Source organism: Pan paniscus, chromosome 19 (genome assembly GCF_029289425.2).
Source record: "Pan paniscus chromosome 19, NHGRI_mPanPan1-v2.0_pri, whole genome shotgun sequence".
Classification (NCBI taxonomy): Eukaryota; Metazoa; Chordata; class Mammalia; order Primates; family Hominidae; genus Pan; species Pan paniscus.
The window spans coordinates 75,538,466-75,558,897 of NC_073268.2; the positions used below are offsets into that span (position 1 = coordinate 75,538,466).

A 20,432-nucleotide genomic window follows, 5' to 3' on the forward strand; every position below is an offset into this window, starting at 1 on the left:
TAGATGGACTAGCTATATACTCTCTGTGGTGCCCAGCAAGGCTCCGGACATGGCTGCTCATTAGATATTTGTTGATTGATCATCACGGAGACACAATATTTCTTCATGTGGCCCTATCACAACATTCTGAGTCACTCCCTTCTTGTTGGACACTTGGGTTTCCCTGTAATTTTTTTTACCGTCAGAGATTGCTTTAGTGGGACTCAAAACTGTTTTGCTCAGGAGATGATTTTCCAATGCTTGATATTTCGCAGTAAGTCAGGCACTTGCGTTGGCCAAGAAAGATTGAGCACCCACATAAGTGGAAGGGGTTTATGTTTCTATGTCTAAGGATGGGAGTCTTAAGGAATTATCAGATAAGGTTGGTCATCTGATGAGCAGAAAAGACTTGCTTTTTACGCAGATAAACAGGAAGTTTGAAAACACAAGAGAAGTCTGAGTCAGAAATGTTCATTTAATATGCAAGGCATCTATTCTCTTGAGAATATGGACTCACAGAATGTTCACCCTTGTAAGAGACCTTGCTCAATCCCTTCATTTCACAGATGATGCAATCCCAGTTCAGAGTATCGGGGTTCTAGCTAAGGACACCATCCTAGTTGAAGGCAGATGATCTAGCCTTGCCTGGCAGGGGTGGAGTGGATAGTCTGGTTATTCTGACCCAGTTATGTTCCATTTCTAGAGGGAATACCGAGAAGCATCAGTGTGTGCTCTTGCATTTTGGCAAGCACCCTATGCTCAAATCCTTCTAATAATTATATGCCCATGTCTCTTTCATAAGGCTCTTTGGCTAGGAGTTCTTCAGTCCCCACCATAATTCTTACCACCATGACCCTTTCAAGTAACATTGTCTCTTCCTTGATACTGTTTCACATAACTCTACCCTTGAATCCAGTCCCAGAGGGTTGGAATAGAGAGGTTGAAGGTGGATATATGCTAATGCGCTCACCAGAGGAAAGTCTGATGTTGGACAACTGCCACAGCAGGGACAGTCACAATGTACTTTGGTTTGTGCATGTAACCTGAAGCCCAATTAATTGTTTCAGTAAGGCCTGGTGCTTTGATTAACATTAGAAGGAAAGTGTAGGAAGTGTCTAGGGAACACCTTTTAGTATGAAATGAAAAAGAGGTGTAGAAAACAATAGTGAACATGGTCAGACCAGGCCACATAGGGAAAATTTGAAGGGACTGGTAGGAAGAAGGTGGATATTGTTATGCCATTTCACAGATGAGGAACTTTTGACCCGAAAGCCGAACAAACCAAGAGTATGTGGCAGAGGAAGTGCTAGAACCGGGAACTGAACCTAGTCAGTTTATCCAACTATATAATTCTTTCATTCTACCAAGCTACTAAACTGGGAGAAGTTTAGCCCATAGAAGGAAAACCTGATGTGGGAGAGATAAGAGCTTTAAATCTATGATCTGAAGTGTTACAGTGCCAAGGATCTAAAGATGGAGGAATCAGGAAGCTCTAAGGAGAAAGAGCTCAGCTCACATAAGGAATTTTGGCATTGTCAGAGTGATTGGCAGTAGAATGGGCTTCCTCAGGAGGTAGTGAGTTCTCTGCCCCTGAAAGTATTCAAGGAGAGGTTTGGTAGAAATGTGGGGGAGAGCCATGCTTCAGGTGCATGGTTGACCTTTGCGCATAGGGAGGGGTCTTTCAAATCCCAGTGTCTGTGAGTGTATTTAAAACTGGATAAAGTCATGTATGTATGTTTTCCTTTGAGATCCTTCACTGTACCCAAACTACAGCCCACTGCATGAGATTCCAGTGGCCTGTAATTACTTAAATATTTCTCTTTGCAACTCCTGAAGCATTCTTCAGTATTCTTTGCTAGTTCTTTGCTATGTGGTCCAGGTGCCAAAGCAAGAAGGGATTTAGAGTTTCTTAGCTTTTAATTATTTGTTTCCGAGAGATTTTAAATTAGAATCATTCAGTCTTGAGATGAAAAAGCTGTTTTTAGGCTGGGACTCAGAGGGTGTTCCCTCGGTGGTCCTCAGACAGCCTTAAGCATTGCAGGTCTACAAATTTAATATTATCCGTTCACTTGAGTGATCAAGCTCTGGTGAAGTGATTCACAGTAACACAACTCACAGGAAATTAATTGGGAAACTGCAATTCTAATTCATTAATTTACAGTGGAGCAGATAATCCTGAAAGCTTGGACTGTATGTTGTCTTTGTTGAAGGTAAACCCACTTGAGCGAGAGAATTAAATTTAGGCAATTGCTAAGTCAGTATGGAATCAGAGCAGAGAAATTTGAATAGCCTAAGAGATTTTCATAAGTTCTAACAGAGTGATCCATCCTCCTTCATCAGAGAGACAGACTTTTCCAGTGAATACCCTCTAGAAAAATTTTGGGACTTAGAGTCAAAAGCTGTGGGTTTAAAGTTCTGACCTTGACTTACAAGCTGTGTGAAAATGGGGAAGTTTAACAGCTCTAGGCTTCAGTTTCCTCCTCTGTCTTGGAGGTTTTATCAGTTCACATGTGAAAGTGTTTTGCATATTCTGACATCCTATATCCCTGTCAGTTTTAGTCTCATTCTGTTTAGGCTCCCTTCTTTTTAGGAAGTCATTTGGATGACACCTTTATGACCCCGTCTTCATTCTTCCCTAAACTTTAGAGCCAGACTGCCTGGACCTCTGTCATCATTTATTGATTGTGGGTTTGTTGTTGTTGTTGTTTTGAGATAGAGTCTCTCTCTGTCGCCCAGGCTGGCATGCAATAGCGCGATCTGGGCTCACTGCAATCTCTGCCTCCCAGGTTCAAGCGATTCTCCTGCCTCAACCTCCCTAGTAGCTGGATTACAGGCACCCGCCACCACATCCGGCTAATTTTTGTATTTTTGATAGAGACGGGGTTTCACCATTTTGGCAGACTGGTCTGGAACTCCTGACCTCAGGTGATCCACCTGCCTTGGCCTCCCAAAGTGCTGGGATTACAGGTGTTAGCCACCATGTCCGGCCAGATAGTTTGACCTTAGGTATATTTCCTAGCCTCTCTTCTCCTTACTTTTCTCATCTGTAAGGTGGGAAGAATGATTATACCCACCTGATTTTCGTTGTTTTTTGTTGAGAGGATTAAGTTACTTCACTTTGAGTTACTGTTTGAATCCTGCCCTAGTACATGGTAGTCATCATATGAGTGTGAGCCATGACTGTTATTTCATAATTTCTAACTCATTTTTATGAGCCACCTCAGTCTCATTTACAAACTCTAATTTCGCTGTAGTGATTGCTTATTAGAAAATAGTCAGGCGTGGTGGTGGGCGCCTGTACTCCCAGCTGCTTGGGAGGCTGAGGCAGGAAAATCACTTGAACCTGGGAGGCAGAAGTTGCAGTGAGCAGAGATGGCGCCACTGCACTCCAACCTGAGTGACAAGAGCAACACACTGTCTCAAAAAAAAAAAAAAAAAAAAGCAAAGAAAAAGGAAAGAAAGAAAATATTTTGAAAGCAATCCCTTCTGTAGCATGTGGCTTCCATTGTGGAGGGTGGCTTTCTCAGGCCTTTTTGCCTAGATTGGTTACAAAGGAAGTCTTACTTTGGGAGTCCGTAGGTTTTGCCCACTGACTTCATAGACAACCTTTGAAGTATAAGAACATTTTCATTGGCCAGTGCCCATTTGGCTTTGGGATCAGGAATGCAAATTGAAACATAAATCAGGAAATTGATATTTGTTCTTCCTAGTCATATTAATTTATATTATCCTTTTTAACTCTAACAATTGTTTTCAAGGGCCCGATGGCTTTGAGAGACATTTGAGCTCCAATATTTCAGCCCTCCTAAAGGTTCTGGCTTATATTTTGAACTGCAGAGGGCCCAGCTCTTAATGGCTGACTGCCCTTGCATCCTGGCACCACCGTCAGTGTCTAACTCAGAAGCTAGACTCCCTGAACAGACCTGGTGAGGATGGCATGTTGGCCTCTCTTCTGTAGAGGATGGGGATATCTGATCATGGGCATCCCCCACTCTCCATCCTTCTGGATGAGGCATACTTCCCATGCCTCACTCCTTCTCTGCAGGATGCTGAGAGCTGGCAGCATCTGCTTTCCCACTGGCTGCATGTTTACCTTGGCATCTGCTGTTCTAACCCCATGCCACAGACTGGAGAGGTTTATCCTGCTCCTGGTTCAGCAGAGAACAGCACACTGCCAAAGCCCCATTTGAAGCCCTTAGGACAGTTGGAAGAGGTGTGGGAGAGGAGCTTATGGGGTCTAAGCCGTAGGGGGATTTGGAAGAATCTGGGGTGCTCTGGCTGAACGGCCTGGCCCTTCCAGACTAGTTTTGCAGCTCCCATTTTAAATCCTGAAAGCCTGTGCTGGTGTGAAGGGAAGCACACATTTATTAAATGCTTTTTATGAGCCACATTTGGTACTTACTATACACACAATCATTTCATCTTCACCACGTCCCTCTGGAATAGGGCGTTATTGAATCGGCAATATGTTCCTCCTTTCTGTAGAGAACCCTGAGGCTCGGAAGGATGAAGTGACTGGCCCAAGGTTTACACAGCTAGTGAGGGCTGGCTCCAGGCCCTCTCAGGCTCCAAAGCCGGCATCCTTTCCCTTGAACATCAGGCAACACGACACCATGAGGCAACAGATCTTATAGGATCTCTCTCTGTCCCATTCCCTAGGCCCATCCCTGAAAGTGGCTTAGTTCCCCGAAACACTTCTGATACCTTGTCACTGAGACTCCTAAAAGGACTCTAAAAGGGCCCAGTTTGTGTAGGTCAACAGGAAGGGAATTTGAAAAGTCTGATCATTAAATGGCTTAAGTCCCAGAGTCTCCTCCTTTTTTTTTTTTTTTGAGACAAGTTCTCACTCTGTCACCCAGGTTGGAGTGCAGTGGCGTGATCTCAGCTCACTGCAACCTCCACCTCCCAGGTTCAAGCAGTTCTCATGCCTCAGCCTCCCAAGTAGCTGGGATTACAAGTGCACACCACCACGCCCAGCTAATTTTGGTAGAGACGGAGTTTCACCATGTTGGCCAGGCTCATCTTGAACTCCCTGACCTCAGGTGATCCACCCACCTCAGCCTCCCACAGTGCTGGGACTACAGGCGTGAGCCACCGTGCCTGGCTGGATCTCTCCCTTTCATCAATAAAACACCAGCACCCAGGCCGCCTCACCACCTTTTGTTTTTGTAGTTCCAAGCATCGTGAATGTTCCCATGCTCTTGGAATTTTATGACTCCACACAGCAGATATTTCCTCCTTTAGAGCCAGTGGCTTCCCTGCCCCTCCCTCCATCTGTTGCGGGAATGTGTGAGTGCATGGAGACTACCACAGCTCAAATCCACGGGAGGAGGGGCCTTAAGAAAGTCATCCTTCTGCCCCTCGGCTTTTTACCCCCATCTCAAAGGTTCCTAGACAGGTATGTGACAGTCTTTTTAAAATCATAAGCATATACAGTGGCTTTGTTCTATCCTAGTCTTTACTGGTGACCTATGTCCCCATGTGGAAGACGAATAGAGTCAGGAAGTTCTTCCTTTATAATTAACCCAAGTCTCTCTCATTTCCGTCTGTGTCCTCTTGTTCTTACTGCAGAGAAGATGGAATAAATCCCCTTCAGTCTTTCCTCTTAGCTAAATGTTCACAGCTTCTGTAAGTTGCACTCGGGTTCTAATTCTGGAAGTTTTTAACTTTGTTCTTCATCATCACCCCTCTCACTTTCTCCGTATGCATCCCCAAGGCTGAAATCTTAAACAGGATCTAGGGCTGTTTTGTTTGGGTTCCAACTCTTTGGAATGGAGCCTATAGCTTACTTTGACCCAATATAGGAAAGCTCACCAGGCCTAACCATGGTTGGAGAAAAAAATGGAAAAAGGACTGATCTGACCCTTCCCTGCAGAATGTGAGATCTGTTGAGTTGGAGGGGTTTAGACGACACTCCAAGGGCAAAGGTTTTACTAATCCTCCTTTCTATCTCTACCTACACACTTCTGATGCCTTCTCACTGAGATGCCTAAAAGGAGTTAAAATGTATAGTGCCTGGAGCAAATCCATAGAGACCGACAGTAGATTTATGGTTGCCAGAGGCTGGGGGCAAGGGAGACAGAGGCTGGCTGCTAATGGTGTGTGATTTCTTTTTGGAGTGTGAAAATGTTCTGGAAATAGTGGTGATAGTTGCGTGACCTTGTGAATATAAGAACCACTGAATTGTCTACTTTAAAAGAGTGTGAATATATCTCACACTCTTTTGTAATGTGAATTATATCTCAATTTTTAAAAGCTCAAGTTTACGTTTGTACCAGTAAGTTTTTTTTGTTTCTGAGTGAACTCAGCACATCAATAAGTTTGGGGTTTTTGTTTTGTTTTGACAGGGTCTCACTCTGTCACCCAATCTAGAGTGCAGTGGTGTGACCTCGGCTTACTGTAACCTCTACCTCCCGGGTTCACGTGATTTTCCTGCCTCAGCCTCCCAAGTAGCTGGGATTACAGGCATGCACCACCACGCCCAGCTAATTTTTGTATTTTTAGTAGAGACTGGGTTTCGACATGTTGGCCAGGCTGGTCTCGAACTCCAACCTCAAGTGATCACCTGCCTCAGGCACCCAAAGTGCTGGGAAAAGTGCTGGGATTACAGGCTTCAGCCACCACGCCCAGCTTAATGAGTTTTGTTTAAAGCTGCATAATAGAAACATTCTAACAGTAACAAAGTATATAGTCTTGAAGTTTATGAAGCACTTGATAAACAGTATCTAACTTCTTTTTTTTTTTTTTTTTTTTGTTGAGATGGAGTCTCACTGTGTCTCCCAGGCCGGAGTGCAGTGGCGCTGTCTCGACAACCTGTGCCTCCTAGGTTCAAGTGATTTTCCTGCCTCAGCCTCCCAAGTAGCTGGGATTACAGGCATGCATCACCACGCCCAGCTAATTTTTGTATTTTTAGTAGAGACGGGGTTTCGCCATGTTGGCCAGGCTGGTCTCGAACTCCTGACCTCAAGTGATCTGCCCTCCTTGGCCTCCCAAAGTGCTAGGATTACAAGCGTGAGCCACCATGGCCAGCCCTAACTTATCTTTTATACAAATCAGGTGTGAGTGAGAGCTATTTTATTATGCCTGTTTTACAGACTAGAAGATTGTGGCTCAGAGAGGTTAATGAGCTTGTTCAAGGTAGTAACATAGCTAGTATACAGTACAACAAGGACTTATACCCTGGCAATATGACTCTTTGAAGCTTGTGCAGTTAACACTGTGTATGAGTGGTAAATTGGGGAAGCAAGTGCCAGGTGCTTTAAAAGCGGTGGATTCACAGAAAATTGTAACTGGAAAGTATCATCGGGAGCTTCAGTCCCATCCCTCCATTTTAATGGAGACATTGAATTGCAAAGTGGGGAAGCCTTGCCTTTTGGCGTAATAGAGAAAGAGGGAGACCAAAGTCACCAAAGAAAGAGGTTTGAAGAACCAAGTAGGTTAGAGTCAACCTCTTCATCTCTCTCCTCCAGGCCCCCGTAAAGGCCGAGGAGGAGAGGTAGGGACTTTTTACTCTGTGCTTCATTTACCTCACTTATTCTTCTCAGCAACCCTAGGAAATGGACATGGTTTCTACTTACAGATGAAAAAGATGTGGCAGCTCAGAGGTTAACTGACTCTTCCAGGGTCAAGTAGCTAATAAGTTGAAGTTGTAAAGCCAGGACTTGAACCTGAATCTTCTGATGCCAAGACTAGATCCTCTTACACTGTGCAGATACGCAAGGGATCACCTAGTTCCCAGATGTTAGATGGTGTGGCAGGTGGGCATCTGCTTTCCCCATCTCTCTCTGCACCTCCTGAGGCACATGCTTGGTAGCTGATGGTTGATCTTCCTAGAGAGAGAAGGGGGCTGAAGTTTGAGAGGCTCTGCTCCTCTGCTAGACCCTTCATTTAGGGAGAAGTCTGTTCAAGTGAATAGGACTCCAAGGTGAGGACCTGTATCTATCACCAGGGGGAAGAAACTCACACATTTGCTCTGTTGCTGCCTCCTGCTTCAATCCAGAGTATTCATTTTTCAGTGGTTCTCCTACTTTTAAAAGGAGTTTCTGCCTTCCAAACTTGCAAAGGGGCCCAAAATCCGTGGTTTTGGCTACTAAACAGGAAACTCAAAGCCCTTTCTGTTCCTTTGAGCTGGCTGGAAGGGCTGGGCCTGGAACTATTACTTTACTTTAAAGGACAGAAGAAAAGTTTTGTGTGGCTTAAAAAACAAAACAAAAACCCTTTCCTGGAGGCCTGCACACCAGCCTTGGTTGATACACAACATGGAAAACAGCCGCCTTGTTGCCTGGCAGTAATGACAGCAAACAAATGTGTCTGACAGTCTGTTTGGCATCTCCTGGTCTGAAATTCTGTTTGCTTTATTCTAGTTGCTTCCTTAACTTCCTTTCAGTCTCCCCACCTTCGGTACCACCCTCTCTCCAGGCCGTGCCAGGTTGTGCCAGGCTGAGCTGGGCCCCACAGGATCCAGCAGCCCAGCTGGGGCTGTTCTTGTCTATCTGCAAGATGCCTGTTGTTCTCCATGGCTGTTTTTCTCATCATAAATGTTGACTTGGCAGGGGCCCCAGAATGGAACCCATGATGGAAAAGTCTTCCAGAACTCTGCCTCAAAAAACACAGCTGATCCCGAGTGCCAGGCCGAGGAAACAGAGGTTCATAGATACTGCTCCTCAAGGGAACCTGAGTGGCTATGGCCACCAGGACAGCCCTGAGGGGGTTCAGTACCCTTTGTACATGTGGGCCTCTCCCCGCAGACTCTCTCAAAACAGGCCTGGAAGAAGCCATGGGCCCTTGGAGGTGCCTTAGGGCCTGGCTGGCATTTCTCTGCTCTGCCACGTGCCGTCCCCCACCCCGACTCTCTCTAGGAATTCTAATCTGTGTCGGGCCAGAGAAAGTGACTCTTAGGCCTAGCCTGGAAGCAGACAGAAACCCCCAGAACATTGGCCTTCACACTTTTAAAATGACATACCCCTATCCGTAAAATGTTTGAGCATAAACTCCTAATATATATGTACTTATTTATGAATTACATATGTGTGCTGCCATGTAATATGTACATTGTAAGCATACAATTTTTAATGAACATTTATATAATTTAAATGGATGAAAGAAAAATTAGAAAATGGTTTTAAATTTTATTGAAGGTATATGCAATTGGATATACTCCTTTAAGAAAAGTCTTGGTTCATCACTTTCTGATGCGGTAATTCAAAAGACGTATTCTAATGAGAGGGTTGTTCTTGAAAACTCTTAGGAAAAGTGGCTTTTTGGTTTTGGTTTTGGGTTTTTTCTGTAGAGATGAGGTCTCACTGTGTTGACCAGGCTGGTCTCAAACTCCTGACCTCAAGTGGTCCTCCTGCCTCGGCCTCCCAAAGTGCTGGGATTATAGGCATGAGCCATCACGCCTAGCACTGAAAAGTGTTCTTACAATATTTCAGAAATATCCTTCACAAATATAATTTTAAAAAGAATTTAAAAATATGAAAATGAACAAGGGTTCAAACCCCCCTGAAACTCTTTGTTTGGAATAGTTTTAAATAGATTAGGGAATTGCTTACAATTCCTAATTGTATAGATATAGAGTGTGCAGGCATAGATTTTAGAAATGGATTATTATTTTACAAATTTATTGAATTTTTAAAATTTTATTTTTATATTTACATACAGTAAAATTCACTCTTTGGTGAATAGTCATACAAGTTTTAACATAGATAAGTCTTAGGACCTTGGAGTCTTATAGTCTATTTAGTCTTACAGTCTTATAAATATATAGTCTAGGCCGGGCGTGGTGGCTCACGCCTGTAATCACAGCACTTTGGGAGGCCGAGGCGGGTGGATCACGAGGTCAGGAGATTGAGACCATCCTGGCTAACACGGTGAAACCCCGTCTCCACTAAAAATACAAAAAATTAGCTGGGCGTGGTGGTGTGTGCCTGTAGTCCCAGCTACTCAGGAGGCTGAGGCAGGAGAATGGTGTGAGCCTGGGAGGTGGAGCTTACAGTGAGCCGAGACCGCGCCACTGCACTCCAGCCTGGGTGACGGAGCGAGACTCTGTCTCAAAAAAAAAAAAAATTTTGTTATAGGGCCTAAGAGTACCATTCTTCTGTTACCAAGATAACAGAACAATTCCATATCTCTTACTAACTCTTATAGTTAAACATTCTTTTTACCCATAACCTCTAGCAGCCACCGATCTTCTTAGCATAATGTATTTCAGATTCATCCATGTTGTTCTGTATATCAATAGTTTGTTCCTCTTTATTACAGAGTAGTAGTATATGGATATACCAATCTATCCGGTCACCATTTGAGACATTTAGGCTGTTTCCAGTTTGGGGCGATAATGAATTAAGCTGTGAAAAACACTCTGATACAGGTTTTTGTATAAACATAGGCTTTCGTTTCACTTGGGTAAATGAAATTGCCAGACTCGTTTCCAAAGTTGCTGTACCATTTTGCAATGTTTGAGACTTCCAGTTGCTACACATTCATGCCAACACTTGGTTTTGTCAGTTAAAGAACAAAAATTTAACCATTCTAATGTGGACTGATTCTGATGAAGTTCAGTTTATCAGTTTTTTTCTCTTTTATGGCTTGTGTTTCTGGTGTATCTAAGAACCTTTTCTAACACAAGGTCACAAAGACTTTCTTCTGAATATCCTCCATTTCAAATTAATTTTGTACAAGCATATCATTTTTTAGCCACAAAAATAATATAAGGTAAAAATATTGACAAAAACAAGTTCTCTGTAGCATAAGTTTCAGGTACTTTACCATAAGTGAACCCCTTCATCTCATATGCAAAACATTGCAAAGATCCTGCTATTTAAAATCTTGTTTTTTAAAAAAATAAGATTAGCCTTATTCACAGAAACAGCAGTATTCACAATATGCTGAAAGCAGAGACAGAAAAAGAACACCTTTGTCACCTCTAACCCCCACAGTGGAGCCCCTTCCTTGCAGATACCTATACATACAGGACACATACCAGTCCAGGGAAGGTCCTAGTGGCAATCCATGCATTGTAACTGTTTAGCAAAACTTATTTTTTAAAGATAAAATATATAAAATGAGCTAGTATTTTCTCCCTGCCCTGGAGAAAAGGGTTGTCTGGGGGATTGTCTTGCACACCTTGCTGGGATACCACTGCCCTGGTAGGTCTCACAATGTTGCCTGTCTCCCTGTATTTCTCATTGTGTCTGGCAGAGAGTCAGTGATCTAGGAGGAGAAAGAAGTGAATGCATTCTTCAAAGTCTTTCTCTGTCATTAATGGTGAAGCTCTGTTGCTTCCTGTTACTTTCCTGTCTGCTTTCTTCTGGGATTTGTTTCCCGATAGCCACCTTCTTCTAAGCTCCGAACTTGAAGGTCTTAGCAAATGTTTCTTAGAGGATGACATTCCAAATTACCTGTAACTTAGGACCATGGAATAATAAGAGAATATAATTTTGAAGCTAGAAGGGGATTTGAAGGTCAGCTAGTTCAAATCTCTTATTAAAACCAAACCAAAAAGAAATGAACTATAATATCCATAGAATACAGTACTACTCAGCAACAAAAAGGGAATAAATTGTTGATATGTTCAACATGAATGAATCCTAAAAGAATTGTGCTGAGTGAAAAAAGTCAGACAAACACATATACACTGTAAAGGAAAATACATTTCATTTATTTAAAAAATTCTAGACTGGACGCAGTGACTCACATCTGTAATCCCAGCACTTTGGGAGGCCAAGGCAGGCCGATTGGGTGGATTGCTTGAGCTCAGGAGTTTGAGACCAGCCTGGGCAACATGGCAAGATTCCGTCTCTACAAAAAATCCAAAATTAGCCAGGCATGCTGGTGCGCCCCTGTAGTCCCAGCTACTCAGGAGGTTGAGGCAGAAGGATCACTTGAGCCCAGGAGATTAAGGCTGCAGTGAGCCATGATCGTGCCTTTATACTCCAGCCTGGGTGACAGAGCGAGACCTTGTCTCAAAAAAAGATTCCAGAAAATACAAATTATAGTGACAGAAAGCTGTAATCGCCTATGGATCTATAAGTGGTAAGAGGATGAGGAGGGGAGGATTCAGAGGGATATGAGGAGATGTTTATGTGTCATGGGTAGTTTAATCTTTATTGTGGTGATGGTTTCACAGGTATATACAGATATCAAAACTCATCCAATAGTACACTTCAAATATACACCATTTATTATGTCACTTATAGTTCAAAAAAGTTGTTTATAGAAAACAAAATAAACTAGAGACAATTTAGTTGACTCAGAATATTTAATAAATGACTACTGTGTGCCAGATGCACATGCTTATGTGTTGGGCATTCAGAGAGAGATTGAAGACATGGCGCACACCTTCAGGGAGCTCACAGTCTACTGAGGGAGTGAGATAAATAAACAGATGATTTCAATCCAGGATGCTAGTGCTAAGACAAAGGAAAACAGGCTGGGTGCGGTGGCTCATGCCTGTAATCCCAGCACTTTGGAAAGCTGAGGCAAGCAGATTGTTTAAGCCTAGGAGTTCAAGACCAGCCTGGGCAACATGGCAAGACCCTGTCTCTATACATTTTTTTTTTTTTTAAATAGCTGGTTATGGTGGTATGCACCTGTGGTCCCAGTTACTCAGGAGGCTCAGGCAGGAGGATCGCTTGAGCCCAGAAGGTGGAGGCTGCAGTGAGTCATGGTCACACCACTGCACTCCAGCCTGGGTGACAGAGTGTGGGACTCTCTTGGGGGAAAAAAAAAAGGAAAGAAAGAAAAAGGAAATGCAGGGAACATGAAGAGTCTAGAACATGAGTATCATTGGGTGCCTTTTTCTGGGGAGTTTAGGGAAAGCTTAATGAAAGAGGGGAGCTGAGCTGAGGCTTATTGGGTCAGGTGGAAGAGCCTCCCCATCAGAGGGAACTTCATGGGCATAGTTAGCGTAATGCAACTTCCAGGAATTGCCTGTGGTTTGGCCTGACTGGAGTGAAGGACATAATGGGGAGGTAGCAAGAGAAGAGGCTGGAGAGGTGGCATGGCCAGGTCATGAAGCCCTGGAGTGGTGTTTGTGCTCCAGGATTGAACAGTGTGGCCAGGTCTAGACCTGTGTCACTGGGACATTGTCTTATCCAAACACTCAGCATGGACTTCCAGGTTCCAGGTTTTGAGGCTTTGACACTCATAGCTGCTCAGTTGTAGCCTGGAAGCTGCTATATTCCCCAGGGATGTTTCAGGACCCCAAAAAGGAGAGAATTGGTTTGGGTCTGGGTACCAGCTGGGGAATATCTGCCTGCCCCTTGCAGATGGACCTGGGAGTGAAGGTGTCTGGTGTATTTGAATGTTGGAGGCAACCAACAATCCAGCTGCCCCAGAGGCAGTTTTTCCACAAGCAAAGAATTTTGTTGGCTGGGTGTGGTGGCTCACATCTGTAATCCCAGTACTTTGGGAGGCCGAGGCGGGTGGATCACCAAGGTCAGGAGTTGAAGACCAGCCTGGCCAACATGGTGAAACCCTGTCTCTACTAAAAATACAAAAATTAGCCGGGTGTTGTGGTGCACACCTGTGGTCCCAGCTACTCAGGAGGCTGAGGCAGGACACTCGCTTGAACTCAGGAGATGGAGGTGCAGTGAGCCAAGATTGCGCAACTGCACTCTGATCTGGATGACAGAGCAAGACTCCATCTCAAAAAAAAAAAAAAAAGAATTTTGTCTTTCACACTGGCTGGCAGCACTGATCCCTGACGTCCTGCATATCTGACAAAAATGATTGTCTCGCGTGCTGATCTGAGTCCTATCTGGTGCTCACCTACCCTCTGGTCATCTGTTAGCCACTCATCTCCTTGTTTGTTGGTTGGTTTTCAGAGCAGACTAAGATATTAAATTCAGGACACTGTTGTTAGACCACATTAAAAATGCAGGCGGCAGTGCAGAACATGGCTGGCTCATGTCAGGCCGACTTCTCAGTGTAACCAGAGAAGGAAAACATGGACAGGGCCCATGTTAATGGAAGCAGACGCCAGATTGCATGGCAGGCTCTGGCTCCTGTTTCTCCTGTTCCCTGCCGCCCTCCAGCCAAAAGAAAGAAACTCATATGTAAGCTAGAGGTTAAAGTGGAATTGCTGCTTCATGAGCATTTCTGTGATGCAGAGATCAAGTTGCTTACATCTCAAAAGAGCTCCTGTGCTCCCATTTAGGATTGTAAACTGTCATGGCACTTAGGATCTTCTAGAAGGCATGACAAGCGATAAGTGTGGGTTGGATAGTTTTTTCTTGGGTCGGGGATTTTTTTGCTGCCTTTGGTAGGGCTGGACCAAGAGGCCAAGCAAAGGAGCTTGTGGTGGTTTCCATGCCTGGGCCAGCCTGGGAAAGCTGTGGCTAGCACAGATGGCTGAAATCAGGTGGGACCAGGAAACGCCAGTGCGGATTAATGATCTCAGGTGAATTAATTATACCAGGCAATGTCAGGAGGGAAGAAGTTTTTAATGACATAGTGGTTTTGGGTTTTTTTCATTTTCTCACCTGGGCTAGTGAAAACAGTCCGGTGGGCCAGATCGAGCTTTGTGGCTCTGTTAATTCCACCCTCTTCTCCGCCCCCACACCATCTGCCAGCGGGACCGTTAACTGGCTCAGTACTCCCTTTTGCTGTGTCAGTCCTGGAAGGTCATGCTTAACTGTGATTGGGGTTGGTTTCCCAAACAGATAGGTGAAATGGATGTCTAACTATCGATTTGTTTTCTTGCATTTCAGTCGTTCCAAGGAAGTCAAGGACGAGCATACCTCTTTAACTCAGTGTGAGTGCCTCTGAATGCTACATTCCTTGTGGGGTACAGATTCGAGGGATGGGAAAAAGCAATCCTTGGTGATAATTAAACAATGAACCCTGCCCTGTCTGCCACAGTAAAACTCTGTGGAGCATTACTGTCCACAATTGGTAGTCAGTTACCTTTGGGGAACATTTCTTGCCAACATCTCTGGCTAAAAATAATATATTCACTACATTCCCCCTCAGAGGGCACACCAGAGGACTGTAGTCCCACAGGGAAGAAGCTGAGGAGATTCTGAGAGCCTCAACATGAAGGGCTCATAATGAGATCTGAGATGTGTCACTGGGGAAGAGAATATGGGTGAAAAAGACACCAAGATCTGCTGCGGGACCTAAGGAGGAAGGAAGGCCCACTTCGGGCAGATGCACAGTTTCCAGGGCCCTCAGCCATCCCCAGGCACCAGGTTTATCACCTCTTCCCTGGGAAGGGAAGGTGAAGCCTACATAAGCCTGATAAACTGTAAAAATGGAAATCTGGCCTGTGGCTTGAGCTGGGCACCCTGTGAAGGAGTAGAGCCTTTCAGCACCCAGGGATCACTCATTCCTGTATCAGGACCACACTGTGCTATCATGTGTGGCATCTTCAGCTTCATTCAGTCCTCAGTAAGCTGTGAGGACCTGTGCCCATGGCTGTGGACTTCACAGTGTGGCTGTCAGCTTGTCCCCCTAAGTCACAGATTTAAAGTATTTGTTAGAAAAATTAAAATTTAAAGCAAACTCTCAACCATAAAGATTATTTCAGTAGACCCACTCCACTAGAACTTGCAGATCTGAATTTCCTTCCAGCTGAGATATTTCCCTGTGGCCACCTTTTGGGGATTGGTTTAGATCTGCTCAGCTCAGGGTTGGCTCCCCTTGGGACAGCCTTGCCCAGTTAATTTTTGCTGGAAGCTCAGCTTGAATGCCTGATGTGCGTGTCACTAACTACCCACTCTCTCTTTTTGTGCCTCGACATAGAGTTAATGTGGGCTGTGGGCCTGCAGAAGAGCGAGTGTTGCTAACAGGACTGCATGCAGTCGCAGACATTTACTGTGAAAACTGCAAAACCACTCTGGGCTGGAAATACGTAAGTATAAAGGAGTCTGGTTGGTAGAGGGCTGGAAGGGAATTGCCAAGAGACTCATGCCAGAATCTGACACTTTCTTCTACTCGCTTTCCATGGCCTTGTGGGATTGTCTTAGACCAGGATAGTCACCTGTCTACCACACTCATTCTTTCCTTTCTGTTGATATATTTCCCTCCTCCTATTCATTCCTTCACACCTACCCCCTGAGACACACACCCCTTTAGATTTAATAAATAATAATAGTAATGGCATATAACCTTACTCGACAGCTCACTAGATGCCAGGCATGCATCAGCAGCCTCAGAGGTTAGATGCTATCTTCACCTCTATTTTATGGATAGGGATACTGAGACTTAAGGAGGTTAATAGTATGTCCAAGGCAATCTAGCCATTAAATAGCCACAACAGGATAGGAATCCATGTAATATTCTGTTATTTATTTTTTATTTCTAAATTTTTCATTCTCAAAGGACGTGACCATGTAGTAGTATTCTGACACAGAGCCCATGCTGTTTTTTAAATATTAGGCAAATTTATTTTATTTTATTTTATTTTGAGACAGAGTTTTGCTCTGTCGCCCAGGCTGGAGTGCAGTGGCGCAATCTCAGCTCACCACAACCTCTGCCTCCCAGATTCAAGCGATTCTCATGCCTCAGCCTCCCAAGTAGCTGGGATTACAGGCATGCGTCACCACGCCTGGCTTATTTTTTGTATTTTTAGTAGAGACAGGATTTCACCATGTTGGCCAGGCTGGTCTCGAACTCCTGATCTCAGGTGATCCACCCCCCTCGGGCTCCCAAAGTGCTGCGATTACAGGTGTGAGCCACCATGCCTGGCCAACAAATTTGTTTCTTAATAAATAGAGACAGGGTCTCACTATGTTGCTCAGGCTGGCCTCAAACTCCTGAGCTCAAGCAGTCTTCCCAACTTGGCCTCCCAAAGTGCTGAGATTATAGGCGTGAGCCACACTGTTGCCTGGTCCAGAACCCATGTTCTGAAGCCACTGTACTTTGATACTCCAATAAATGTTCCTAAAACACCTAGGTCCCAGGCCCTGAGCAAGGCATTATCGAAAACTGCCTTAATTAACATCCACTGTCAGATGTGATCATGGCTGGACCTCTCCCAAATGGACAATTATTCTTTCATTGTTTAACTCAGCAAAAAATGTTAAGGTCCCTTTGGGGCCTAGGGAAAGTGAGCAGTCCTTTGCCATAGTGAGAGGAGGGAAGGGCTGGGATCTGTTGCTTGAACGCTGGGGACTAATTGTCCTAACATGCACTGGGGTCGCCACATAACCATAGACACTGCCCCTACAGTCCCTCTAGCTAGTGGTTAAGAACCATCTAGGCAGCTAGAGTCAGGTTCAAATTTGGGTATATGACTTATTTGTCTGTGTGTCCTTGGACAAGCTACTTAGCTTCTATGCTAAGTTTCCTCATACTTACAGAGTTGGTTTGAGTGTTAAATAGGATCATGCCTATAAAACACTTAGGTCATCACCTTGCATAGAGCATATGTCAGTGAAAATTAAATTGTTATTTTTATTATTGGCAGATTTTTTTCAGCCTGCACGTGTACATCCATGCATTGCACATTCCTTTCTGTTCTTGCCCTCCCTGTCATTGTGAGGATATTGAAAAGTTGGTCTTCCTGTCTCTGGGAAGGCAATTTAGTCCATGTAAAATGTCTCAAATTCCCTGTCCTGTCATATGGCTCATGAACTGCCTCTGGCTTCTGAAGGAGCCTGAAGGAGTTGTCAAACCTGCCGCAGAGTGCTGATGATATGTCAGTGTAGGTTCATCCATTGTAACAAATGTTCTAATCTGGTGTGGGATTTTGATAATGGAGGAGTCTGGAGGTGGGTAGCGGGTATGTGGAAAATCTCTGTACTTTCTGCTCAATTTTGCTGTGACCCTAATGCTGCTCTAAAAATAACATCTTTTGGGAAAAAATATATTTACACACATATAAAATAATGTGAGCAATACATGCCAGGCACTGAATTATGATTCCATTGAAATAGTTTGAAAATGTGGAAATCATTAAAAAAAAAAATTGCCCCAGGTGGAGCCTGGTAGCACTGCCTTTAGATTCCATTTTCCCCATCTCCCTGGAAACATTCAGGATTACAAACAAAAATGGGGCCAGGCATAATAGCTCAGGCCTGTAACCCCAGCAGTTTGGGGGGCCGAGGTGGGTGGATCACCTGAGGTCAAGAGTTCGAGACCTGCCTGGCCAACATATAGTGAAACTCCGTCTCTACCAAAAATAAAAATATTAGCTGGGCATGGTGGCAGATGCCTGTAATCCCAGCTACTCAGGAGGCTTAGGCAGGAGAATCGCTTGAACCCAGGAGGCGGAGGTTGCAGTGAGCCGAGATCATGCCATTGCACTCCAGCCTGGGCGACAGAGTGAGACTCTATCTCAAAAAACAAACAAGCAAAAAAAAAAAACCTAGACAGTGTGTTGTGTGGTGCCAAGATGGGTTAGCCACAGCTTCCTATGGTTGGCTTGGTTGTTCCTGTGGGAGAAGCTGGATTTGGCCATTCTATTCCCTCTGTACAGTCACGGGCCCCCTCTGGGTGATGGGTGGGGGACACAGTTCTAATTGTGGTTATCCAGAAATGTTCTTCATTGCTTCTTGGCCTTTTGGCTAAGATCAAGTGCAGAAAAGTTCTGCCCCTGCCCCTGTTTCCCAGCCTCTTGGCTGTCTTACTGCCCTGAAGATGGGTTGGATTGAAGATACATGATAAGCCTGAGTTGGTTGGTTTTGCTCCCCACTTGAGGTTCAGGTAAAACAATTCATTCTTTTGACAAAGGTTTATCAAAAGCCTTTGACTAAATACCAAAAAAATGGATAAGATCCAGTGCCTGTCCTCAAAGCGTTGACAGTCATGATGCCAGCTGAGGAGGAAAACCAACATGAAAACAGATCAAACAGCCTGACAAGTACTGTGATGTGCACAGCACAGCAGGGAAGCACCCAACACCCCAAATATGCATCCGTCACCTCCTATGTGCCAGCTCAGGGCACCTTTTTTTTTTTTTTTTTTTTTGAGATGGAGTCTCACTCTGTCACCCAGGCTGGAGTGCAATGGTGTGATCTCGGCTCACTGCAACCTCCACCTCCTGGGTTCAAGCAATTCTCCTGCCTCAGCCTCCAGAGTAGCTGGGATTACAGGTGTGCGCCACCACGCCCAGCTAATTTTTTTGTATTTTTAGTAGAGACGGGGTTTCACCATGTTGGTCAGGCTGGTCTCGAACTCCTCACCTCGTGATCTGCCCGCCTCAGCCTTTCAAAGTGCTGGGATTACAGGTGTGAGCCACCGTGCCCGGCCCTAAATTTTTTGTATTTTCAGTAGAGACACAGGTTCACCATTTGGTCAGGCTGGTCTCCATCTCCTGACCTCAGGTGATCACCCCACCTTGGTCTCCCAAAGTGCTGGGATTACAGGTGTGAGCCACCGCACCTGGCCCTCCTTTCATTCCATTGTTACCTCTGTGAATTAGGTGTGAATCTCCCAGTTCTGTAAGTGATGCTTCAATGCTGGGAAGCAGTAGAGGCAGGATTAGTTGGGGTGTTTCTGTTGACACCAGGTCTAGTGCACTTTCCATTGGAATCCAATTCTGACATTTTCGAAATGCCTCTGTGTCTCGGGGCTATTGATTTATTTTATTTATTTTTTGAGACAGGCCCCAGGCTGGACTGCAGTGGTGCAGTCTGGCTCACGGCAGCCTCAACCTCCTGGACCCAGATGATCTTCCTGCCTCAGCCTCACGAGTAGTTAGGACCACAGGTGCATGACATCACACCCAGCTGATTTTTGTATTTTTTTTTTTTGTAGAGATGAGGTTTTTGTCATGTTTCCCAGGCTGGTCTCAAACCGGCCTCAAGCAGTCCTCCTGCCTCAGCCTCTCAAAGGGTTAGGATTATGGGAGTGAGCCACCATGCCTGGCCGAATTTTTTTTTTCATAATAGGAAACTCATTTTCTTTTTTTTTATTTTTATTTTTTTTATTTTTTATTTTATTTTATTTTTTATTATTTTTTTATTGATCATTCTTGGGTGTTTCTCGCAGAGGGGGATTTGGCAGGGTCATAGGACAATAGTGGAGGGAAGGTCAGCAGATAAACAAGTGAACAAAGGTCTCTGGTTTTCCTAGGCAGAGGACCCTGCGGCCTTCCGCAGTGTTTGTGTCCCTGGGTACTTGAGATTAGGGAGTGGCAAGCATCTGTTTAACAAAGCACATCTTGCACCGCCCTTAATCCATTCAACCCTGAGTGGACACAGCACATGTTTCAGAGAGCACAGGGTTGGGGGTAAGGTCACAGATCAACAGGATCCCAAGGCAGAAGAATTTTTCTTAGTACAGAACAAAATGAAAAGTCTCCCATGTCTACCTCTTTCTACACAGACACAGCAGCCATCCGATTTCTCAGTCTTTTCCCCACCTTTCCCCCTTTTCTATTCCACAAAACCGCCATTGTCATCATGGCCCGTTCTCAATGAGCTGTTGGGTACACCTCCCAGACGGGGTGGTGGCCTGGCAGAGGGGCTCCTCACTTCCCAGTAGGGGCAGCCGGGCAGAGGCGCCCC

The 20,432-nt window shown here is 44.8% G+C and overlaps 1 protein-coding gene across 1 annotated transcript in view; it reads left to right on the forward strand.

The window, feature by feature from the left end:
• Positions 1-20,432, forward strand: part of YPEL2 (yippee like 2) — a 69,798-nt gene that overhangs the window by 41,693 nt on the left and 7,673 nt on the right. Inside the window, exons 3-4 of the mRNA XM_003817367.5 lie at positions 14,691-14,734; positions 15,724-15,832. Of these exons, the coding sequence (XP_003817415.1) occupies positions 14,691-14,734; positions 15,724-15,832 (153 nt within the window). The remainder of the gene's footprint in view (positions 1-14,690; positions 14,735-15,723; positions 15,833-20,432) is intronic.